Genomic DNA, 16,342 nt, shown 5'->3' with positions numbered 1-16,342 from the left:
CGGCAGAGTGGAGGCGGACCGGGTTTATTCCGGTCCCGGGGCCGACGAGGCTCGCCCGGCCTCTCCGACGCGGGCGGGCTCCTCCCCGGGGCCCCCGCCCCGGCCGCCGCCCGCCGGCTGCCTCCCTCGAGGCCGGGCGTCCCCGGGGCAACCGGCAGGGCCCGCGGTGGCGGGGCGGACGCGGCGGTGGGCGCGGCGGGCGCCCGGGGGGCAGCGGGCGTGGCGGCAGCGGCGGCGGCGGCGGCGGCCGCAGGGCCACAGGCGGCGGAGGCGCGCGCGGAAGTGGCGCGAGGCGAGCGCGTAGACGAGCGGGTTGAGGCAGGAGTTGGCGTAGGCGAGGCAGTGCGAGGCCAGGCGGCAGGCGTAGGTGGCCGGGCTGAAGGCGAAGCGGCCGAACCAGAAGCAGAGGATGAGCGCGTGGTGCGGGCCCCAGCAGAGGGCGTAGAGCGCGGCCACCGCCAGCATGGTCCGCCCCGCGCGGCCCGTGGCTCTGCGCCGGGCCTCCGCGGCCGCCGCGCCCGCGGGGCCCACGGCCGCCCACAGGAAGCGCAGCGTGCGCGCGTAGGCCAGGCTCACCACGGCCACGGGCAGCAGGTAGCCGGCGGCGAAGGTGGCCACGTCGAGGGCGCGCCGGCGCGCGTCCTCCCAGGCGGGCACGCAGAGCTCCAGCGCGCCGTAGCGCACGGTGCCGTAGTAGCTGAGATAGGGCGCCGAGAAGAGCGCCGCCAGCAGCCAGACGAGCCCCACGGCGGCGCGGGCGTTGCGCGGCGTGCGCAGGGCCCGCGAGCGCAGCGGGTGCCGCACGGCCAGGTACCTGCGGGCGGGCGCCGGGTCAGCGGGGCAGGCGGGAGGGCGGGCGGCCCCCAACCGCGCCCTCGCCCCCGCGTGGACGCTGCGGCCGCACCTCTGGGCCGGCGGCCTGGCCTTCCGCGTCCGGACAGCCGGAGCGACGGCGCGACCAGCCCGGCAGGGTGGACTGCGGGGGTGAGGGGAACCCACACGCCAGGCGCTTAGAGCGGTGCCTGGCCCCTAGCCGGGTTGGCTTAGAGGCTCGGAGGGAAGGGGCTTGCCCCGGGGGGTCGTCAGCTCGAGAGTGAGCCTGGGTTGCACCCCAAGTGTCGAGCCGCGAAAGCAGGTGGGACCGCACCCTGGCCGGGTGTGCGCCTTCCTAAGAGATCTGCTCAGCCCACCCGAGCCGGGCCCCAGACAGAGCGCACCTGTCCACCGAGACCGCGGCCAGCGTGAAGCTGCTGGCGTACATGGTGAGGTAGATGAGCAGGTGCACCGTCTTACAAACGAGGGCCCCGAAGAGCCAGGCGTCCAGTGTGTAGATGGCGGCCTGGAAAGGCACGCAGCACAGGATGAAGCAGAGGTCGGCCACCGCCAGGTTGAGGATGAACAGGTCCGTAGTGCTGCCCGGCTCCTGCCAGGCACTGGGGCTGGGCTGCAACAGCACGGCCAGCACTAGCCCGTTGCCCACTGTGCCCAGCAGGAAGATGATGGCAAAGACCACAGGCACGGCCACGGCCCCCACACTCCCCGGGCCGTCCAGCGAGACGTTCTGCGCATCAGCCATCTTTCCCTCCGATGGGCACCTGGGGGAGAAGAAGCTGGAGTGCTCAGGCAGGAGCCCCCAGCTCTGGTCACGTGACCCCGGGGGCTCGCTCGATCCCGGCCCCTAGCTTGGGCCTGGCCAGGTCGGGGGGGGGGGGGGGGCGGGAAGCTCATGGGGGATGGGGATGGGAGTGGGGAGACAGAGCCAAGAGTGACCACTGAGACCCACGGGGCAAGCCTGGCAGTCACGTAGGTGTCTGAGGTGGGTTTCTCCGTTTGCTCGGGAACACCCCCAGGGCTCAGGGCACAAAGGTGATTACTAGGTGGGCGCCTCCAGGCAGAATGCGGTGAGGACACGGCGGATGGGGGAGGGGCCGCTCCAACCCAAGGTGCTTGTATATGTACTACCTTATTTCCCCGTGGGGATTTGAAGCGCAGGGGGGACTCTTGGACGTGGGTCAAAGGCGGCAGAGCATGGGTGGTATCCCTGAGTCATTGCAAAGTCCGCTTTGGTGAGAGCCCCACGGTGGCACAGCTGGGAAAACCGTACAGGTCACTGCCCCCTCTTTGCACAAGAGGCAATTGAGGCTCACTGGGAGAGGGGACACGGGAGGCTGAATAGCACCCCTGGCGTGGCAGATCGGGGCTGTTGCCACCGTGGTGCCCTGGCTCCCAGGCTGGAGTGCCGACAGCCTGTAACAGGTGGTGCCTCTGACCGCGTGCAAGTATTCGTGCGTGCCTTTATGCGAGCTGTGCCCGCTCTCACCCTTGCCCCACCCCGCGGCCCACATCGGCTACTACCTGTGGATCCCCCTGCGTGCCTGGGGCTTCCGGGATGGTGGGACAAATTAAGGGCGTGGGGCGGCGGGGGGGGGGGGGGGGGGAGGGTGGGGGAGCGGCAGGGGGGAGGGAAGAAAGGGAATACCTGCGCCCCCAGTCCCCAGCATGCAGCAAGCCCCCCGAAGGTCAGAATAGGCAACACCCACCTCAGTTCTGGGCACTGGGCCCTGCTTGATCCCGGGTGGACGGGTCAGGCTGAGGCTGCCTCTTGGCTCAGTGGCTGCCCCTTGGCGCCTCCCTGCAGGTGCGGGTCTGCCTCCCACTTCTCTCTTCTCCTTTAAGGCACCTCCTCTGCTGAGCCAGACTTGAGCACTCCCTCCGGAGTAGCCACTAGCCGCTGCCTGCCGCTGCCTCCTCCCCCTCCTCCTCCCGCTCCTCCTCCTCCGTCCCTGATTTCCCCCAGGTGGCATGCTCTTCTGCCCGGTTCTTTTCTGCCTCCCTGCGCTGCTTCTGCCTCTTTCTGCAGTGAGTAACCCATTGATTCTCTGAGAGTCGCTCTGGAGTTAACCCCTCCGTGTCCAGGGCCCAGCCCATTCATTGCTGGTACTCTCACCTCCTGCCTAAACGACTCCATCTTCCCTCCCTGCTCCAAGTAGAGCTCTAACCCAAGCTCAGAAAGGATTCCTCATCTTGAATGGAGTGCCCTAGGCTAGGAAACCAGAACGGGAGTCTCTCTTCTGGAGACCAGATGGGACTTCTCTCCCAGGCCCTTGGAATCCCGGGGCCCATCAGCATTCCTAAGCTTCAGTCTGGCTGAAGACGAAGGGGTTCTGTGCCCATGCGGAGTTTGGCTTTAGCCTGAAGGCAATGAGGACCCAGTGAAAATTTTAGAGTGGGGACAGGATCTGCGCGGTTTCGTTTATAATTAGTTTATTATGGCCTGGGGTGAAAAGGATGCGTGGAAGGGGGAATGATTTAATGCCTGATCCGTTAGGAGCCTCTTGTCGGGGCAAAAGGCAGAGAGGTTAATTGGTCTTGGTAAATGGCTGGGTAATTCAGTCAGTCACGCGTGGGCTTCTGCTTGGAACTCTTGGAGGAGTAGGCCACATGGCCAAATGCTTCCAGAAGGTTAGAGAGACGAGCCCCTTGGAGGGACGAGGCACACTGGATTTCACGACAGTGAGGTGGTGGGTAAACTGGACACGTGTAGTGGGGGCAGAAGACAATTTGCAATAAGTGAAGGGAGAGGAGAGGCGGCAGGGACTGAATGTCTTTCTGGAAGCTGGGAGGTTGGGGGGAGGGGATGTCAATAGGAAGTCTGTGGAAGCGGACAGAAAACAGAGGGGACCTGATGGAGTCAGGACTTGCATTCAAGGCCCAAGGAGCTGGGGAAGAGACTCTTCAGGCTAGCTCCTCCCACACCCCTGGGATTTTCACCAGTGCTCAGAGGTTGTTTCTTGAAAGCCTGATGTCACTTACCCCAGAAGCAGAGCATCCCCAAATCTTTGGAAGCAGACATTCACTAACCAGAAGATATTAGGGATCATACCTAGACTGTCCGGAATTCAGAGCTATCAGAATTGAATGAAGGAATTAGAAGTGTAGAATGTGGGGCGCCTGGGTGGCTCAGTTGGTTAGGCATCTGACTGATGATTGCCGCTCAGGTCATGATCTCACAGTTCGTGGGTTCAAGCCAGGGCTCTGCACTGACATTCTGTCTCTCTCTCTCTCTCTGTGCCCCTCCTCTGCTTGTGCGTGTGCTCTCTCCCAATAAATAAATAAACTTTAAAACTTAAAAAAAAAAAAAAGGGGGGGGGCGCCTGGGTGGCTCAATCGGTTTAGCTTCCTACTTTGGCTCCAGTCGTGATTTCACAGTTTCTTGGTTCGAGCCCCACGTCCGGCTCTGCGCTGACAGTTCCGAGCCTGGAGCCTGCTTTGGATACCTTGTCTCCTTCTTTCTGCCCTTCCTCTGCTCACACTGTCTCTCTCTCTCAGAAATAAAAACATTAGGGGCGCCTGGGTGGCTCAGTCGGTTAAGTGTCCGTCTTCAGCTCAGGTCATGATCTCATGGTCTGTGAGTTCGAGCCCCGCGTTGGGCTCTGTGCTGACAGCTCAGAGCCTGGAGCCTGCTTCAGATTCTGTGTCTCCCTCTCTCTCTGACCCCCACCCCGTTCATGCTCTGTCTCTCTCTGTCTCAAAAATAAACAAACAATAAAAATAAATAAATAACAAAAATATTTTTATAAAAATATAAAAAAATGTTTATAAAAAAATAAAAAATAAATGAATAAAAATAAAAACATTAAATGAAAAAAATTTTTACTGTTTATTTTTGAGAAGGAGACAGAGACAGAGTGTGAACAGCAGAGGGGCAGAGATAGAGGGGGAGAGAAGCAGGCTCTGAGCTGTCAGCACAGAGCCCGACATGGGGCTCGAACTCACGAACCGCGACATCATGACCTGAGCCGAAGTCGGACGCTTCACCGACTGAGCCACCCAGGCGCGCCCCCTAAATTTTTTTAATTAAAAAAAAAAAAAAAAGTGTAGAATGTCATGATCACCGAAAGGCAGCATTGTAGGATCCTAGCCTCAGTGTGCTGAAGTTTTAGAATCCTTGACTGTCAGAGGTCTACAACCACCCTGAACCCGGAAAGCCCTCAAGAGCCCTGACACACTACCCTGTGTACCCCCCCTCCCCCCGCCATCCCCTCAGGACCCTCCAGCCTGGAAGGCTCCCCACCCCCCCGGCCCAGGGCAGGGCTCTGGACGGGCTGCTGCAGAACTAGGGCAAGAGCTCCCAGCAGGTCAAGGCCGAGCCGCTGATTGAGCCAGAGCGAAGGAAGGAAAGAGGGAGGACCGAGGGAACCACAGAGGGCCGGCCACGGGGCAGGCCGGAAGTACGCGAGGTCATGGCCGAGCCCCGCGCACCCCTGGCGCCACCTCTAACCTTGCTCCAGGTGGCCGGAGCCTTGAACCTGGAGCCCAACGCGGAGGACGCGTACAGCGCGCGGTGAGAGTGGTCTCTCAAGCTCCCCGCCCGCAGGAGGCAGAAGTGCGGCTGATCCTTGGCCGGCCTTCCGGCCCTGCGCCGCCTGTCGCTGGCATCGGGCCGCCACCAGTGGGCTTTAACACGTGAGCCCAGAGCTGCTGCTGCTGCTTCCTACCAGCCCTTCTGGACGGCGGCGGACGGGAGCCGGCGCAGCCCCGCGAGCTGTCTGACGCCAGGGCGCGTTACTTGGGCAAAACGGCTTAGGGTGTTGCGGCCGTGCCGCTGCCTCCGCCGGCCGCCGGGGGGCGCAATGGCAGCGGGGGCGCCCGGGAGCCCCTGGAAGAGGCGGCGCGTGCTCTGCGCCACTGGCGGGTGGGCCCGGGCCCCGCGTTCTGGCCTCGCTGGATCGCCACACCTGCTGCCGGGACGCGTAGCCCCGCGGTCGGCTGTGGCCACCCGCTCTCATCCGCCGGCCTATGCAGATCGCGCACGTCAAGCTGCTGGCTTGGCCCGGGGCTGGCGCCAGGGCTCCGCTGTATGCGCCCGCGCCAGGTCCACTACCCTGTGGCAGCGGCTTGCAAATATCCCAGCTGCTGATGTGGCCACAGCAGTCCTCTTCTCTGCACTGCCGTCTCCCAGCCCCTGGAGCTCCTGATTCCCAGCCTCAAGCTCCTCTAGACCACAAGCTAGGAGTCCCAGAATCCCAGTGAATTGGCCGCAGCTCCCCCAGATCGTTCGTTCTGACATCCAGGCTGAGGGCTGGGACGGAGGTGCGAGGGAACAGAGAGGACAGACAACTTCCCTGTTGTTAATGAAGGTCCTTTTTCACCCTCCCTGCCCTACCCCCAGCGAGGTGCGTGCTTCCCGAGGCCACACCACGCCGAGGCTGGCGCTGCCGTGAATCAGCCCCCATCCTCCCCGGCGCCCGACACCGCGCCCATAAAGCTGAGTGGGGAGGCCAATGGAGAGGCAAGGACCAGGGACAGCGACTGCGGGAAGGGGGTTGTCATCACGTCCACTAGGGGAGCAGCGAGCCTTTGTTGGGGACAAGGGTGGACGGGGCCTTGGCAGCAGCAAATCGGCTCTCCCGGGCTGCCCAAACAATTGGGAGGCCAAGCCCTGGATGGTGGAGGGGGCGGGGCGATAGCAGCCGGAGCCTGAGTTCGCTGCGCCCCCTGCTGGCCGATCAGCAGGCCAGTAGTCCTCGGAAGGAGCGCTATGGAAGGACCCCGAGAGTCATCGACCAACATCCGCTCTCGGTACACTGGGACTGACGCATACACAGGTGAAAGGCTGGCCGAAGGCCACAGAGTCAAAGTGGGCTAGAATACATGGTTCCAGACTATCAGGGGCCTTTCCTATAGTGACCCACATTCTCTCCTTTGGGGCTAAATCCTCTGCCCCTCCTTCCACACATGGGGTGGGGTGCCCGGCCCCTTCTGATCTGGGCAGCTGGCAGCCATCCTTTGGACAGGGAGCAGAAAACGAAGTGTCCACCAGGGCTAAACTCTGGAGGCTGTGGAGTAAGTAGGGTGGGTGGGGTGGGAAAGGGCCTGCAGGGCTGGGGCTCAGCCAGCCTTTAGAGCAGCACAGAATCCAATTGTGTCACATGGTGGCCCCTGCCTGCATTATCCCAGCTGCCTGGGTCTCATCTTAACTTGGGGCAGGTGGTCAGCTCTGAGATCTACCCAGGAGCCCGCCCTCAGAAGCCCAGCTCCTGCCTGATTCTTCAGCTGGTCACAGGCCTGGGCCTGCTCAGAGAGAATAAAGCACACCAACGTGTCAGCCCAGTTTCACACTGTTGTTTGACACAAGATCACGAGCGCCGGCCATGCCCCAGCCCAGTCCTAGGACTGTGACAGGGTTCAGAGCGTCTGGCCTGGGCTGACCAAAGGCCCCTTTCGTTAATGCGGAGGGAGGGGGACCTTGGCTGTGCCTGTCACCGCCCAGGTCAGGGTAGTGCCCCATGCAGCCTCCCCACCTCCACGAAGGCCTCCACACAGCGGTCGATGTCCTCCTCGCTGTGCACTGCTGAGATCTGCACCCGGATCCGGGCCTTGTTCTTGGGGACCACCGGATAGCTGAACCCGATGACAAAGATGCCTGGTAAGGCAGAAAGGGTCAGCCTGGGGCTCAGCGGAGCCAGGCAGGCTTTGAGGGACATGACACACGGGTCCTACTTTCTTGACGGTCACAGAGGGCAAGGGAGGTGCTCAAGGTCTCGCAGACATGCGACCGCGTCACGGCCTGGGATTTTCAGCTTGGACAGACAGCAGGTTTAAAACGGGCGGTAGGGTGAAGGTATGGGGGAGCGTTCACAGTTTAGGGGTTCCCTTCTCTTTTCTCTTAGGACCCCTGGCTGGTCCTCTTGTCCCAGTTTCCTTACCTCTCTTTAGCATGTCATCTGCCATGCAAGAAGCCAGCCGGGCATCACCCAGCATCACAGGGCAGATGGGGTGATTGGCTCCCAAGACGGTGAAGCCAGCAGCCTTCATCTTTCTGCGGAAGCTGTGGGGCACAGCCGGGTGTCACAGGTAGCCAGGGGGCTGTGGGGCGTTCACACCCACTCCTGCTGGGCATGTGATCCAAGATCTGTGCCCAAGTCTGCAGGATGGACCAAGAGAGACAGATGCAGACCCAGAGAGGCAGATGGAGAGACGGGCAGAGAGACAGGCAGACCAAAACGGCGGGCAAAAAGACAGGACTGACAGGGCGGGGAGACACAGCATCGTTCTCAGAGAAATGCACCAGGAAATGGAAGGAAAAGGCAGAGGCAGAAGAGGGAGGGGGGCGGGCGGGCAGCTTTTGGCTAAAAGGGCTGAATCCCGGTACAATCTGCTGGGGACACGCTAGGGGCGGAGGCAGAACCCGTAGGCATGGAGCCATGGGCCCGGGGGGCACACAGGGGCAGCTCCCCGACCCCAACCTGCCCCACCCCTGCCAGGGACCGCACCGCTGGGTCTTGGCCGCCATAGACTGGACGATGGCATTGCTCTCCATGAGCAGGTCCAGGGCCTTGGAGGCACAGCCGGCGACAGCAGGGGGCAGGCTGTTGGAGAAGAGGTAGGGCCGAGCGCGCTGCCGGAGCAGGGACACCAGGGGTTCAGGCCCTGTTGTGTAGCCCCCTGAGGACAAGGGCAGGGACGGAGGTGGGAGTCAGAGGCCAGGTGCCAGAGCCTACCCTCCTGAGAGGGCAGTGCATGCTGCTCTCTTCCCCAAGTCTCTCCTCACCACCTTCCCGGAGACCCCTCCAGGGCTCTGCATGTGGATAAGGGGACCTCAGAGGCACAACCCGAGGTACCTGAGGCTCCACCCAGTGCCTTCCCCAGCGTGGAGTTGATGATGGTGACCTGGTCCGTCACACCCAGCAGCTCATCCGTGCCCCTGCAAGGGAAGCTACCACTGTCACCACTGGCTGCCTGAGTGCCCGGGGATCACGGGTTAGGGGCTGGCTTCCTGGTTTCCCACCCGCCCTTAGAAGCCTGACCCAAGGCCCCAGGTGATGCATGCTCCCACCGTCCTGTGGCCCCCAGGAAGCCGGTAGCGTGGCATTCATCCACAAAGACCAGGGCACCATATCGAGAGGCAAGGTGGCAGATCTCCTGCAGGGGTGCGATGTCACCATCCATGGAGAAGGCCCCATCCGTGGCCACCAGGCGCAGTCGATGCTTCTGCAGGGAAGAAGACGTGGACAGGTGATGGCTAGTGTCTCACGTTGTGCCAGTCTACCCATTCTCTGCGCTGCTTCAGGCTCTAAGAGCTCACCTTGCCCGGTGTCTGGGACAGAGGTAGGCACATAAGCATACTGCGCTGGGGCTGGAACATCCCGTCCCTCCCCTGTGCCTCTCTGAGCCTTGCCCACCTCTTCAGGGGCAGTCCTGGTCAGCGAGAACAGCTCAGTCTCCTCTCCGAGAGGGAGGGTGGGGTAGGGCAATTTCTATCCCTGAGCTCATCTCACCTATATGCCTAGCAGGCCCTGCCACACATAAGGTGCCAAAAGTCAAGGCAGCATGGTACAATGGAATAAAGCCTTGGGGCCAAGGGATTTGGGTTCGGATCTTAATTCACCGGTGGGGAGGCTGAAGAGCTGGGCAAGAGCCCAGTTCTTGCCTCTGTCATCCCCGGGCCTTGCCCCACCTGGGCCTCATCCCACCTGGGCCTCCTGCAGCTTGGCCTCCAAATCAGCCATGTCCAGGTGGCGGTAGCGGTACTTATGGGCCTTGCAGAGACGGATGCCATCAATAATGGAGGCATGGTTCAGCTCGTCCGACAGGACTGCATCCTGGGGGGTCAGCAGGGCCTGGAAGAAGGAAGTTGGAGGACAGCTATCATCCAACCACCTAGGGGCTCTCCCTCCCCATGTCTACCTGAGTCAAAATTTCATTGCCATCCAGGGCATTCCTCTGGACAGGGAGGCAAGGAGCCCCCATCTGCCTCTATCTGGGTCCCCGGGGCCCCACGACTGGGCCAGACCAGGGCCCTGCTCCAGTGAGAGCAGGGGAGAACATGTTCGGTGGGTCCCTGGCCCCTGCTGCCCCCAGCCTTCCTGCTGATGTAGGTTATCCCCCCAGTGCCCTGCAAGCTGGCCCCACGAAGGCCCCAGGATTCCTCCTAGAGCACCTACCTGGCCCAACCTTAACCTCCGTAAGAAATGGGCACTGGAGCTGTAGGCATGGCGCTGGCATCCTGCCAGGTTCTGCCTGTCCACTCCCAAGCCTTCCACAGCCTAGCAGTCCTCACCAACTCCCACCTGCGGCCCCCTCACACCTCAAAGAGGCCAGCGTTGGCATCAAAACAGCTAGGGTAGAGGATGGCATCCTCCCGCTGGTGGAAGCGGGCTATCTTCGCTTCTAGATCCTTGTGGATGCTCTAAAGAAACAGAGCGAAACAGGTGTTAATGCCCGCGGGGTCGCACGCAACAAGTTCTGGGCTCCCTTCACTGCGAGGGTTCCCTCAGAGCCGACAGGACTCTGGCGGATGGTTCTCACTGAGGAATCAGGGACTCCCTAGGTGTCCCTTCCTGGTTGGATCGTTGTAACCGGGGTCTCATGTGGAAGTATGGGTGATATTGGCAAGGGAAGAGGTCTTCCCGACCTCAAGCTAAGTGCCTTTTTTGGTTGCTTGATGGCAAAGAAAAGGATTACATAGGTTCATGTGGGCCTCAGCTTTTTATATTTGAAAGCTGTCCAGTCTGGGTGAGGGTTTTGTTGGAAAGTGCCCTGGCTGGGAGTTAGGAGTTCTGCCTCTGATAATTGATTTCACTTCACCCTCCCCTTGCTCAGGAGATGGGTAATAATAATCAATAATCTTGAGCCCAGCCACGTGGGTTAAAATCCCATTTTAACAGGTGTGTGCCCTCGGGGTAAGTCATTTAACTTCTCTGGGCCTTAGCGTCCTCATCTCTGTAACAGAGACAAGAATATCACCCGTCACTTAACGACTGTCAGGAGTATTGATAACGAGTGAACACCTAAGGGCTGTTTCGCATTTACGTATGTTTATTTTGTAACATTCACAAAATAAAATAGTCCACATTTAGGGAGCATTGGTACGGGCCGGGCACTGTTCCAGGCATTTTTACACGCAGGTGGGAAAAGGGATGTTCAGAGAGGTCAAGTTGCTTTTGCAACAGAACAGAAGCCCGAGCCCGGCCTCTCTGGTGTAGGGCACCAGGCTACGAGTGGGCCCAGGGCCCTGGGATGAGCTGAGCTGGCTAAACGGGCCCTGCTGACTGTGGGAAGCAGACAGTCGGGGTCAGTGCCCAGGGCTGGGGACAAGGTACCCTCCAACCCCCACAACAGCCACTGGGTACCTGGGTCCCGCAGATGAAGCGAGTGGAGCTAAGGCCGGCTCCAAACTCCTCCAGGGCCTGCAGACCTGCCTGGATCACCTCGGGATGGCTGCTCAGGCCCAGATAGTTGTTGGCACAGAAGTTAAGGATTCCTGAGGTGGAAGAAGGTATGGACACGGCAGCTCAGGGCAAGAAAGGGCTTAGAAAAGTGTCAGTGCCAGGCCCTGGGGACTCAGGAAACGAACATGGATTCACCCTTGAGGAGGCAACAACCACACAGTACGATCCATTCTGGGGCAGGACGGGAACTAGGGGCCCCTAGGAAGTACCAGTAGCCACAGGACAGGGAGGGTCAGGAAAGGACTCTCAGAGTGGTGCCTTGAAGGGTAAGAAGTTGAAACTCTGGTTCTGAATCACATTCCACCCAAGGAGGAATGTAGCCCTACCTCACTGGCTTCTCCTGTCCCTGAAAACTACCAGCAACCCCCTCATCTGGGCCTTGGTTCCCTCGTGGGTAAAAAAGGGCTGGGTCAGGTGCCCTCTGTGGACCTCAGACTCTACACAGTTGACTTTGCTGCCTGGTAAGAATCACATGCCTAAAGTGTGTGTGGGGGGGGGGGGCGGCGGGGGGGGGAGAGGGGAGGTGTTTCTGAGACATCAACTCCTGAATTATAAACCCGGAAGTGAACACAGCTGGCATGAGGGGGACACTGAGGCCCATAGGGGGCGAGGTTCATTCAGCTTAGGAGATGAGAACCTGTGCCTCGTAACTTTCCCATGTTTGGACCTGCCCCAAGCTTCCCCTGAGGGGAAGGCACAGATCTGGGGGGACCTCGGTCTACAAATGAGTACAACAGCACCAAGGATCCAGGCCGATTTCCTGAGCAGAAGGCAGGCTTGGGAAATTATTTGTAACCAGCACCCACCTGGGTCCTGGCACAGACAAGATAGATAGCGACTACCGGTTAGACAGAAATGAGGCAGGTGCCTGGGTGGCTCAGTTGGGTGAGCGTCCAAGGCTCTTGATTTCGGCTCAGGTCATGATCTCACAGTTCATGTGAGCCCCGCACTGGCTGGGATTCTCTCTCTCCCTCTCTCTGCCCCTCCCCGACTCGAGCACACTCTCTCAAAGTAAATAAATTAAAAAAAAAAAAAAAAAAGGAAATGAGGAAGTCCCAGTGGACGAATTCATGGTGTGGCTTCTGCAGCAGCCCTCCGGCCCCTCGCTCGCTGTGACTCTGGCCAGGCATTTGGCTTCTCTGACCCATTAGGTGACCTTCCAGCTCCAATGTGCCAGAGGACCTGGACCAAAGCCCAGCTCTGCCTGCAGCTAGCAAGGGCTTTGGGGCAAAGCCATTTCATATCTCTGAGCTTCAGCTTCTTTGTCTGTAAAATGGGATTCGTTATCCCCTGTATCGGGGTTTGCAGGAGCCCACGCGCTGAGCAGTTGGTAGAGGCCAGCACAGGACAGCAGCCCCAGAAACGCAGGGCTTCTGGCCCCACCTTCCTCCACCCTTCCTTGAAGCAGCCAGCTGGGAACCAGCTAAGTGTCTCTCTTTTTTTTCTCACGTTCTTACAGGACTGGGCCTCACTCCAGTCCCACCGTCTGAGTCTAAAAGGTGCTCAAGGGCAAACCACCCTCCTCCGCGTAAACAGGCTTAACTGGGTTAACACCTACCACTGGGAAGCCGTAAAGTCAGCCAGATAGGAAAGGCGCCAGTGGCTACGTGTGCAAATACTCCCACCCGCCCACTGCCTTCAGGCCCTCCATTCCAGCGCTGGCCTCGCAAGGGCCTTCGAACACCCAGCCGGGTCCGAAGACTCGCAGGCCGGTGGGGGGGGGGGGGGGGTTACCTCCGGAGACACCGTCCACGTGGATGCGCGGCCCCTGACGGGACGTAATGACCCGCTCGCTCTTCCAGGTGCCAGCCCCGCGGATCGCTTCCAGCTCCTCCTCCAGGACGCCACGCAGCTGGGTCAGCGCCGACTGCGCGCGGCGGCCGCGGGGGGCTGCGGAGAGACCAGCGTGGAGGAGGCGACAGGCCCACATCGTGCCTGCTTCACCCCAGCACCCCAGCCCATCCAAGAGCGGCGCGCAGCGCTGGCGCCGCCTGGTCACGTGCCCGGGGGCTGGGCCACACCAACCAATCGGAGCAAGAAGGCTGCTAAAGGGGCGGGGAGACGGGCCCAGGGATGGGTGGGGGCGGGGCCTGGCGGGATCCGCAGAGGATGAAAGTGGATTGATGTGTAAGTTGAGACGGGAGCGCTCCTTGTGGGGGAAGGGGAGGCGCCTCCGCGGAGGGTGGCGCGTCAGGGCCCAGCCCACCAGACCCCCCTCCCCCCCCAATTCCCATTCCCTGCCTACACACCCACCGCTTGGAAGGAAAGGGGGGTGCACTCTGGACCCCAAAGGCAAGAGCCTAGAAGCAGGCTGAGGCACGCTCTGTCCTCTGCAGCCCGGTCCCCCGGTCCCTGTCGAACTCTTGGAACCCTCTCCCATTCTCAGGTGCAAACGTCCCCGGATTTCACCCCTGCTCGCCCGCCCCATTGCTCCTCATTCGCCTCCAGCCTTAAAAAGGAGGAAAAACGCACCAACGAGGTGTTTTCATTTTTCGATTTTATTTTAAAGTTTTAAAATTACAAAGACAGCAAATTCTTCCCGGCACAAATAACACTTGTTTAAAAAAAGGGGGGGGGGGGGAGGGAGGGCGTTTGACCACGCGCAAGGACGCGTTTTCCTATTTTATTAAAAATAAAAGAAGACTGTACAGGTTTTTTTCTCCCAGCTCCCGGGTGTGAAACGTTAAGTACTAGCCCTAGATATGTATATATACATATACACACATACACACAGACCTAGCTCTGTGAAGCTACTTAGCAATTCAAAATTGACTGCAGTATGTCTTACTGTCCACTCCCCGCCCACTCCCCCCCTCCCCCATCTACAACTACTTATAAAAGACTCCAAAGTAAAGAGGTCTCGAGGTTCTTAAGTGGCGGGTGGCAGGGTTGGAGCCCCACCAGGCCACCAAGCAAAACCACCTCTTGTACAGGAGGAACCAAAAACCAGGGGGAAAGAAAAAAAAAAAAAAAGTCCTATGATACAATCCAATGGTGTGGAAAAACCCAAGTTTTAACAGGGCACACTGAGGCACTTGGCTGACTGAGTCCCCACCCTTCCCCTAAAGTTTCCACTCCATTTTAACATGAGACTTTCTGAAGCCACAAAGACCCCCCAATGACTAGTTTCCAGCTGACTGAGAGAAGCCACAGCTTCTCAGACCAGCTGTCACATGGACCCCCCCCCCCTTCCCTAGGACAATAGGAAGGCCACAGGGGCAGACCAACAGTGAGAAGGAAGCTGGATTTGGACCCCCCACTGCTCACTATTGCAAGATGGAAGTCAGCCCAGAGAGGGTCCCCCCCCCCTCGCCCCTTTGCCATCCAGCTGCTGCCACCCCTCCCTTCTCCCCGCTGAGATTCGGAAACTCTTCACAGGGGTGAGCAACCTAGAGAAAGCTAGCTCACCTCAAAGATACTCCCACAAACCTTAACAATTTCTGGGCTCCCCCTCATCTAGTCAGAACAAGCTGCCTTGCCCATTCTCTCCCGCCCCTCTACCTTCATCCAAACAAAACACACAGACCCATCCAAATCCCCAAACCCATTAAGTAGATTAATAACAAGTCAACAGAACAAAAGTACATTCTCATCATTACAGAGAGATTTGTTGTTGCTGTCTTCGCACGATTGGTTAAGGAAAAATGAATTATTCCCTAACGTCTGAGGAATCCAAATTCTGTCTCTTATACAGTCAGGATAGAAAGGGGCAAAGGATTGCAGGTGAAGATCAGGAGAAAAGAAAGGAGAAAAGTATTTACAGAAAACAGGAGACAGGCAGGAGTGTCCACAAGAAAAGCCTCATTGTCACTTCTTCTTGCCGGCCCTCTTGGCACTGGACTTGGCTTTGGGCTTCACTGGTTTGGCCTTCTTAGGCTTTGATGCTTTGACTGGCTTGGCTTTGACAGTCTTGGGTTTTTTGGTTTTCTTGGGCGTGGCAGCCGGCTTCTTCTTGGCCTTCTTGACTGGGGTGGCTTTGGGCTTCTTGCTGGGAGCTTTGGAGGCAGCCTTCTTGGGCTTGGCTGCCTTCTTTGGGGCGGCCACCTTCTTGACTTCCTTCTTCGTCTTCTTGAAGGCCACCGACCTCTTGGGCTCATCGCTTTTGGCCAGCCGGAAAGACCCCGAGGCACCCACCCCTTTGGTCTGCTTGAGGACCCCAGTGGTGACCAGGCGCTTGATGGACAACTTGATCTGCGAGTCGGCATTCTCACCCACCTTGTAGTGGCTCTTGATGTACTTCTGGATGGACTGGCGCGAGGAGCCAGCGCGGTTCTTCTCCGCCTGGATGGCCGCCACGATCATATCTGAATACTTGGGGTGGTCTGTGGACTTCTTGGACGCCTTGGCCCGCTTGGGCTTGGCCGCAGGGGTGGACGTGGAGTTCTCGGTCATGGTGGCCTGTCTGGTCCTGCGGTTGAAGGAGGCGCCTTCAAAAGGGCCAGCCCTCGTCGGAGGCCGAGGAAAGCCTTACTCGGGATCTGCTCTGGCGCTCCCGAGTCCCCGGCCAGTCCGGGCCCCGGCTCTCAGGGACCTGGCTCGGGTCGCGGGAGGACTCGCCGGGCCGGGTCTGCGTGGCCCAGCCCCGCCGGTCTGTCGGTCGGTCGGTCTCGGCGCCGGGCTCGGGCTCTGGCTCGGTCTCTGGCTCGGTCTCTGGCTCGGTCTCTGGCTCGCGCTCTGCCTCCGCCTCCGCCTCCTCTGCCTCCCCTTTCCCAGCTCCGCGTCTGGCGCTCGGGCGGCGCATCCGGGTATTTAGCGGCGGCGGGCGGACCGCGGTGAGGACAGGGCTGCTGGCTGCCTGCTCCCGGCCCGGAATGGCGCCGCGCCGCCGCCATCTGTGTTTCTTCCGCCGAGCAAATCCGACCTTTCCCCCCGGCCCGGGCCTCCCCGCTCCCCGCCGCCGCCCGGGACCGCTGCCTGGCTCCCTGGGCTCCCCCGCCGGGCATCCCGCCGGCCCGGCCGCCGCCCCCCGCGCCCGCCACGCGCCCCAAACGGCGCCGAGGACGGCTGGTGCGCCTGCACATTTCCCCTTTGCGGGGGGCTGGCCCTGCGGGGCCTTGGAGCCCCGGTGCGGGAAACCCCCCGTAGCAAAGCTCCCCCCCGGGGCTACC

The 16,342-nt window shown here is 60.2% G+C and overlaps 3 protein-coding genes across 4 annotated transcripts; all 3 read right to left on the bottom strand.

Moving 5' to 3' along the window:
- Nucleotides 1-24: 24 nt before the first annotated feature.
- Nucleotides 25-1,672, bottom strand: GALR3 (galanin receptor 3). The gene is made up of 2 exons (XM_060656390.2): nucleotides 1,218-1,672; nucleotides 25-814 (listed from the first exon to the last, which is right to left on the bottom strand). Exons 1-2 carry the CDS (start codon nucleotides 1,574-1,576, stop codon nucleotides 25-27), a joined length of 1,149 nt encoding a protein of 382 aa, XP_060512373.1. The 5' UTR covers nucleotides 1,577-1,672.
- Nucleotides 1,673-7,105: 5,433 nt separating this feature from the next.
- GCAT (glycine C-acetyltransferase) lies at nucleotides 7,106-13,223 on the bottom strand. 2 transcript variants are annotated; one of them, XM_060656391.3, is made up of 9 exons: nucleotides 12,969-13,222; nucleotides 11,136-11,266; nucleotides 10,091-10,192; nucleotides 9,477-9,623; nucleotides 8,840-8,994; nucleotides 8,625-8,707; nucleotides 8,277-8,448; nucleotides 7,710-7,831; nucleotides 7,106-7,426 (listed from the first exon to the last, which is right to left on the bottom strand). In XM_060656391.3, the coding sequence occupies exons 1-9, from the start codon at nucleotides 13,162-13,164 to the stop codon at nucleotides 7,275-7,277; spliced, it is 1,260 nt and encodes a 419-aa protein (XP_060512374.1). In that variant the 5' UTR covers nucleotides 13,165-13,222; the 3' UTR covers nucleotides 7,106-7,274. The 2 variants fall into 2 exon arrangements, with proteins under 2 accessions (XP_060512374.1, XP_060512375.1); XM_060656392.3 differs by lacking the exon at nucleotides 7,106-7,426 and having other exon boundaries at nucleotides 7,814-7,927; nucleotides 12,969-13,223.
- Nucleotides 13,224-13,714: 491 nt separating this feature from the next.
- H1-0 (H1.0 linker histone) lies at nucleotides 13,715-15,990 on the bottom strand. The gene has a single exon (XM_060656393.3). It carries the CDS (start codon nucleotides 15,624-15,626, stop codon nucleotides 15,042-15,044), a length of 585 nt encoding a protein of 194 aa, XP_060512376.1. The 5' UTR covers nucleotides 15,627-15,990; the 3' UTR covers nucleotides 13,715-15,041.
- Between the last annotated feature and the right edge of the window lie 352 nt (nucleotides 15,991-16,342).

Source organism: Panthera onca, chromosome B4, assembly GCF_046562875.1.
Source record: "Panthera onca isolate mPanOnc1 chromosome B4, mPanOnc1 haplotype 2, whole genome shotgun sequence".
Lineage (NCBI taxonomy): Eukaryota > Metazoa > Chordata > Mammalia > Carnivora > Felidae > Panthera > Panthera onca.
Note: the sequence above shows the minus strand (reverse complement) of the source record. Positions and strands in the feature narration are given on the sequence as shown.

What these genes read in the sequence shown, in the direction of transcription:
- GALR3 (XM_060656390.2), bottom strand. Translation starts at nt 1,576, where the DNA reads ATGGCTGATGCGCAGAACGTCTCGCTGGACGGCCCGGGGAGTGTGGGG. An exon ending in GCCGCGGTCTCGGTGGACAG is followed by an intron (nt 815 to 1,217) that starts GTGCGCTCTGTC and finishes GCCCGCCCGCAG; the next exon opens with GTACCTGGCCGTGCGGCACC.
- GCAT (XM_060656391.3), bottom strand. Translation starts at nt 13,164, where the DNA reads ATGTGGGCCTGTCGCCTCCTCCACGCTGGTCTCTCCGCAGCCCCCCGC. An exon ending in GCTTCATCTGCGGGACCCAG is followed by an intron (nt 10,193 to 11,135) that starts GTACCCAGTGGC and finishes CTGTTTCTTTAG; the next exon opens with AGCATCCACAAGGATCTAGA. An exon ending in ATGGCGGCCAAGACCCAGCG is followed by an intron (nt 7,832 to 8,276) that starts GTGCGGTCCCTG and finishes TGTGCCCCACAG; the next exon opens with CTTCCGCAGAAAGATGAAGG.
- H1-0 (XM_060656393.3), bottom strand. Translation starts at nt 15,626, where the DNA reads ATGACCGAGAACTCCACGTCCACCCCTGCGGCCAAGCCCAAGCGGGCC.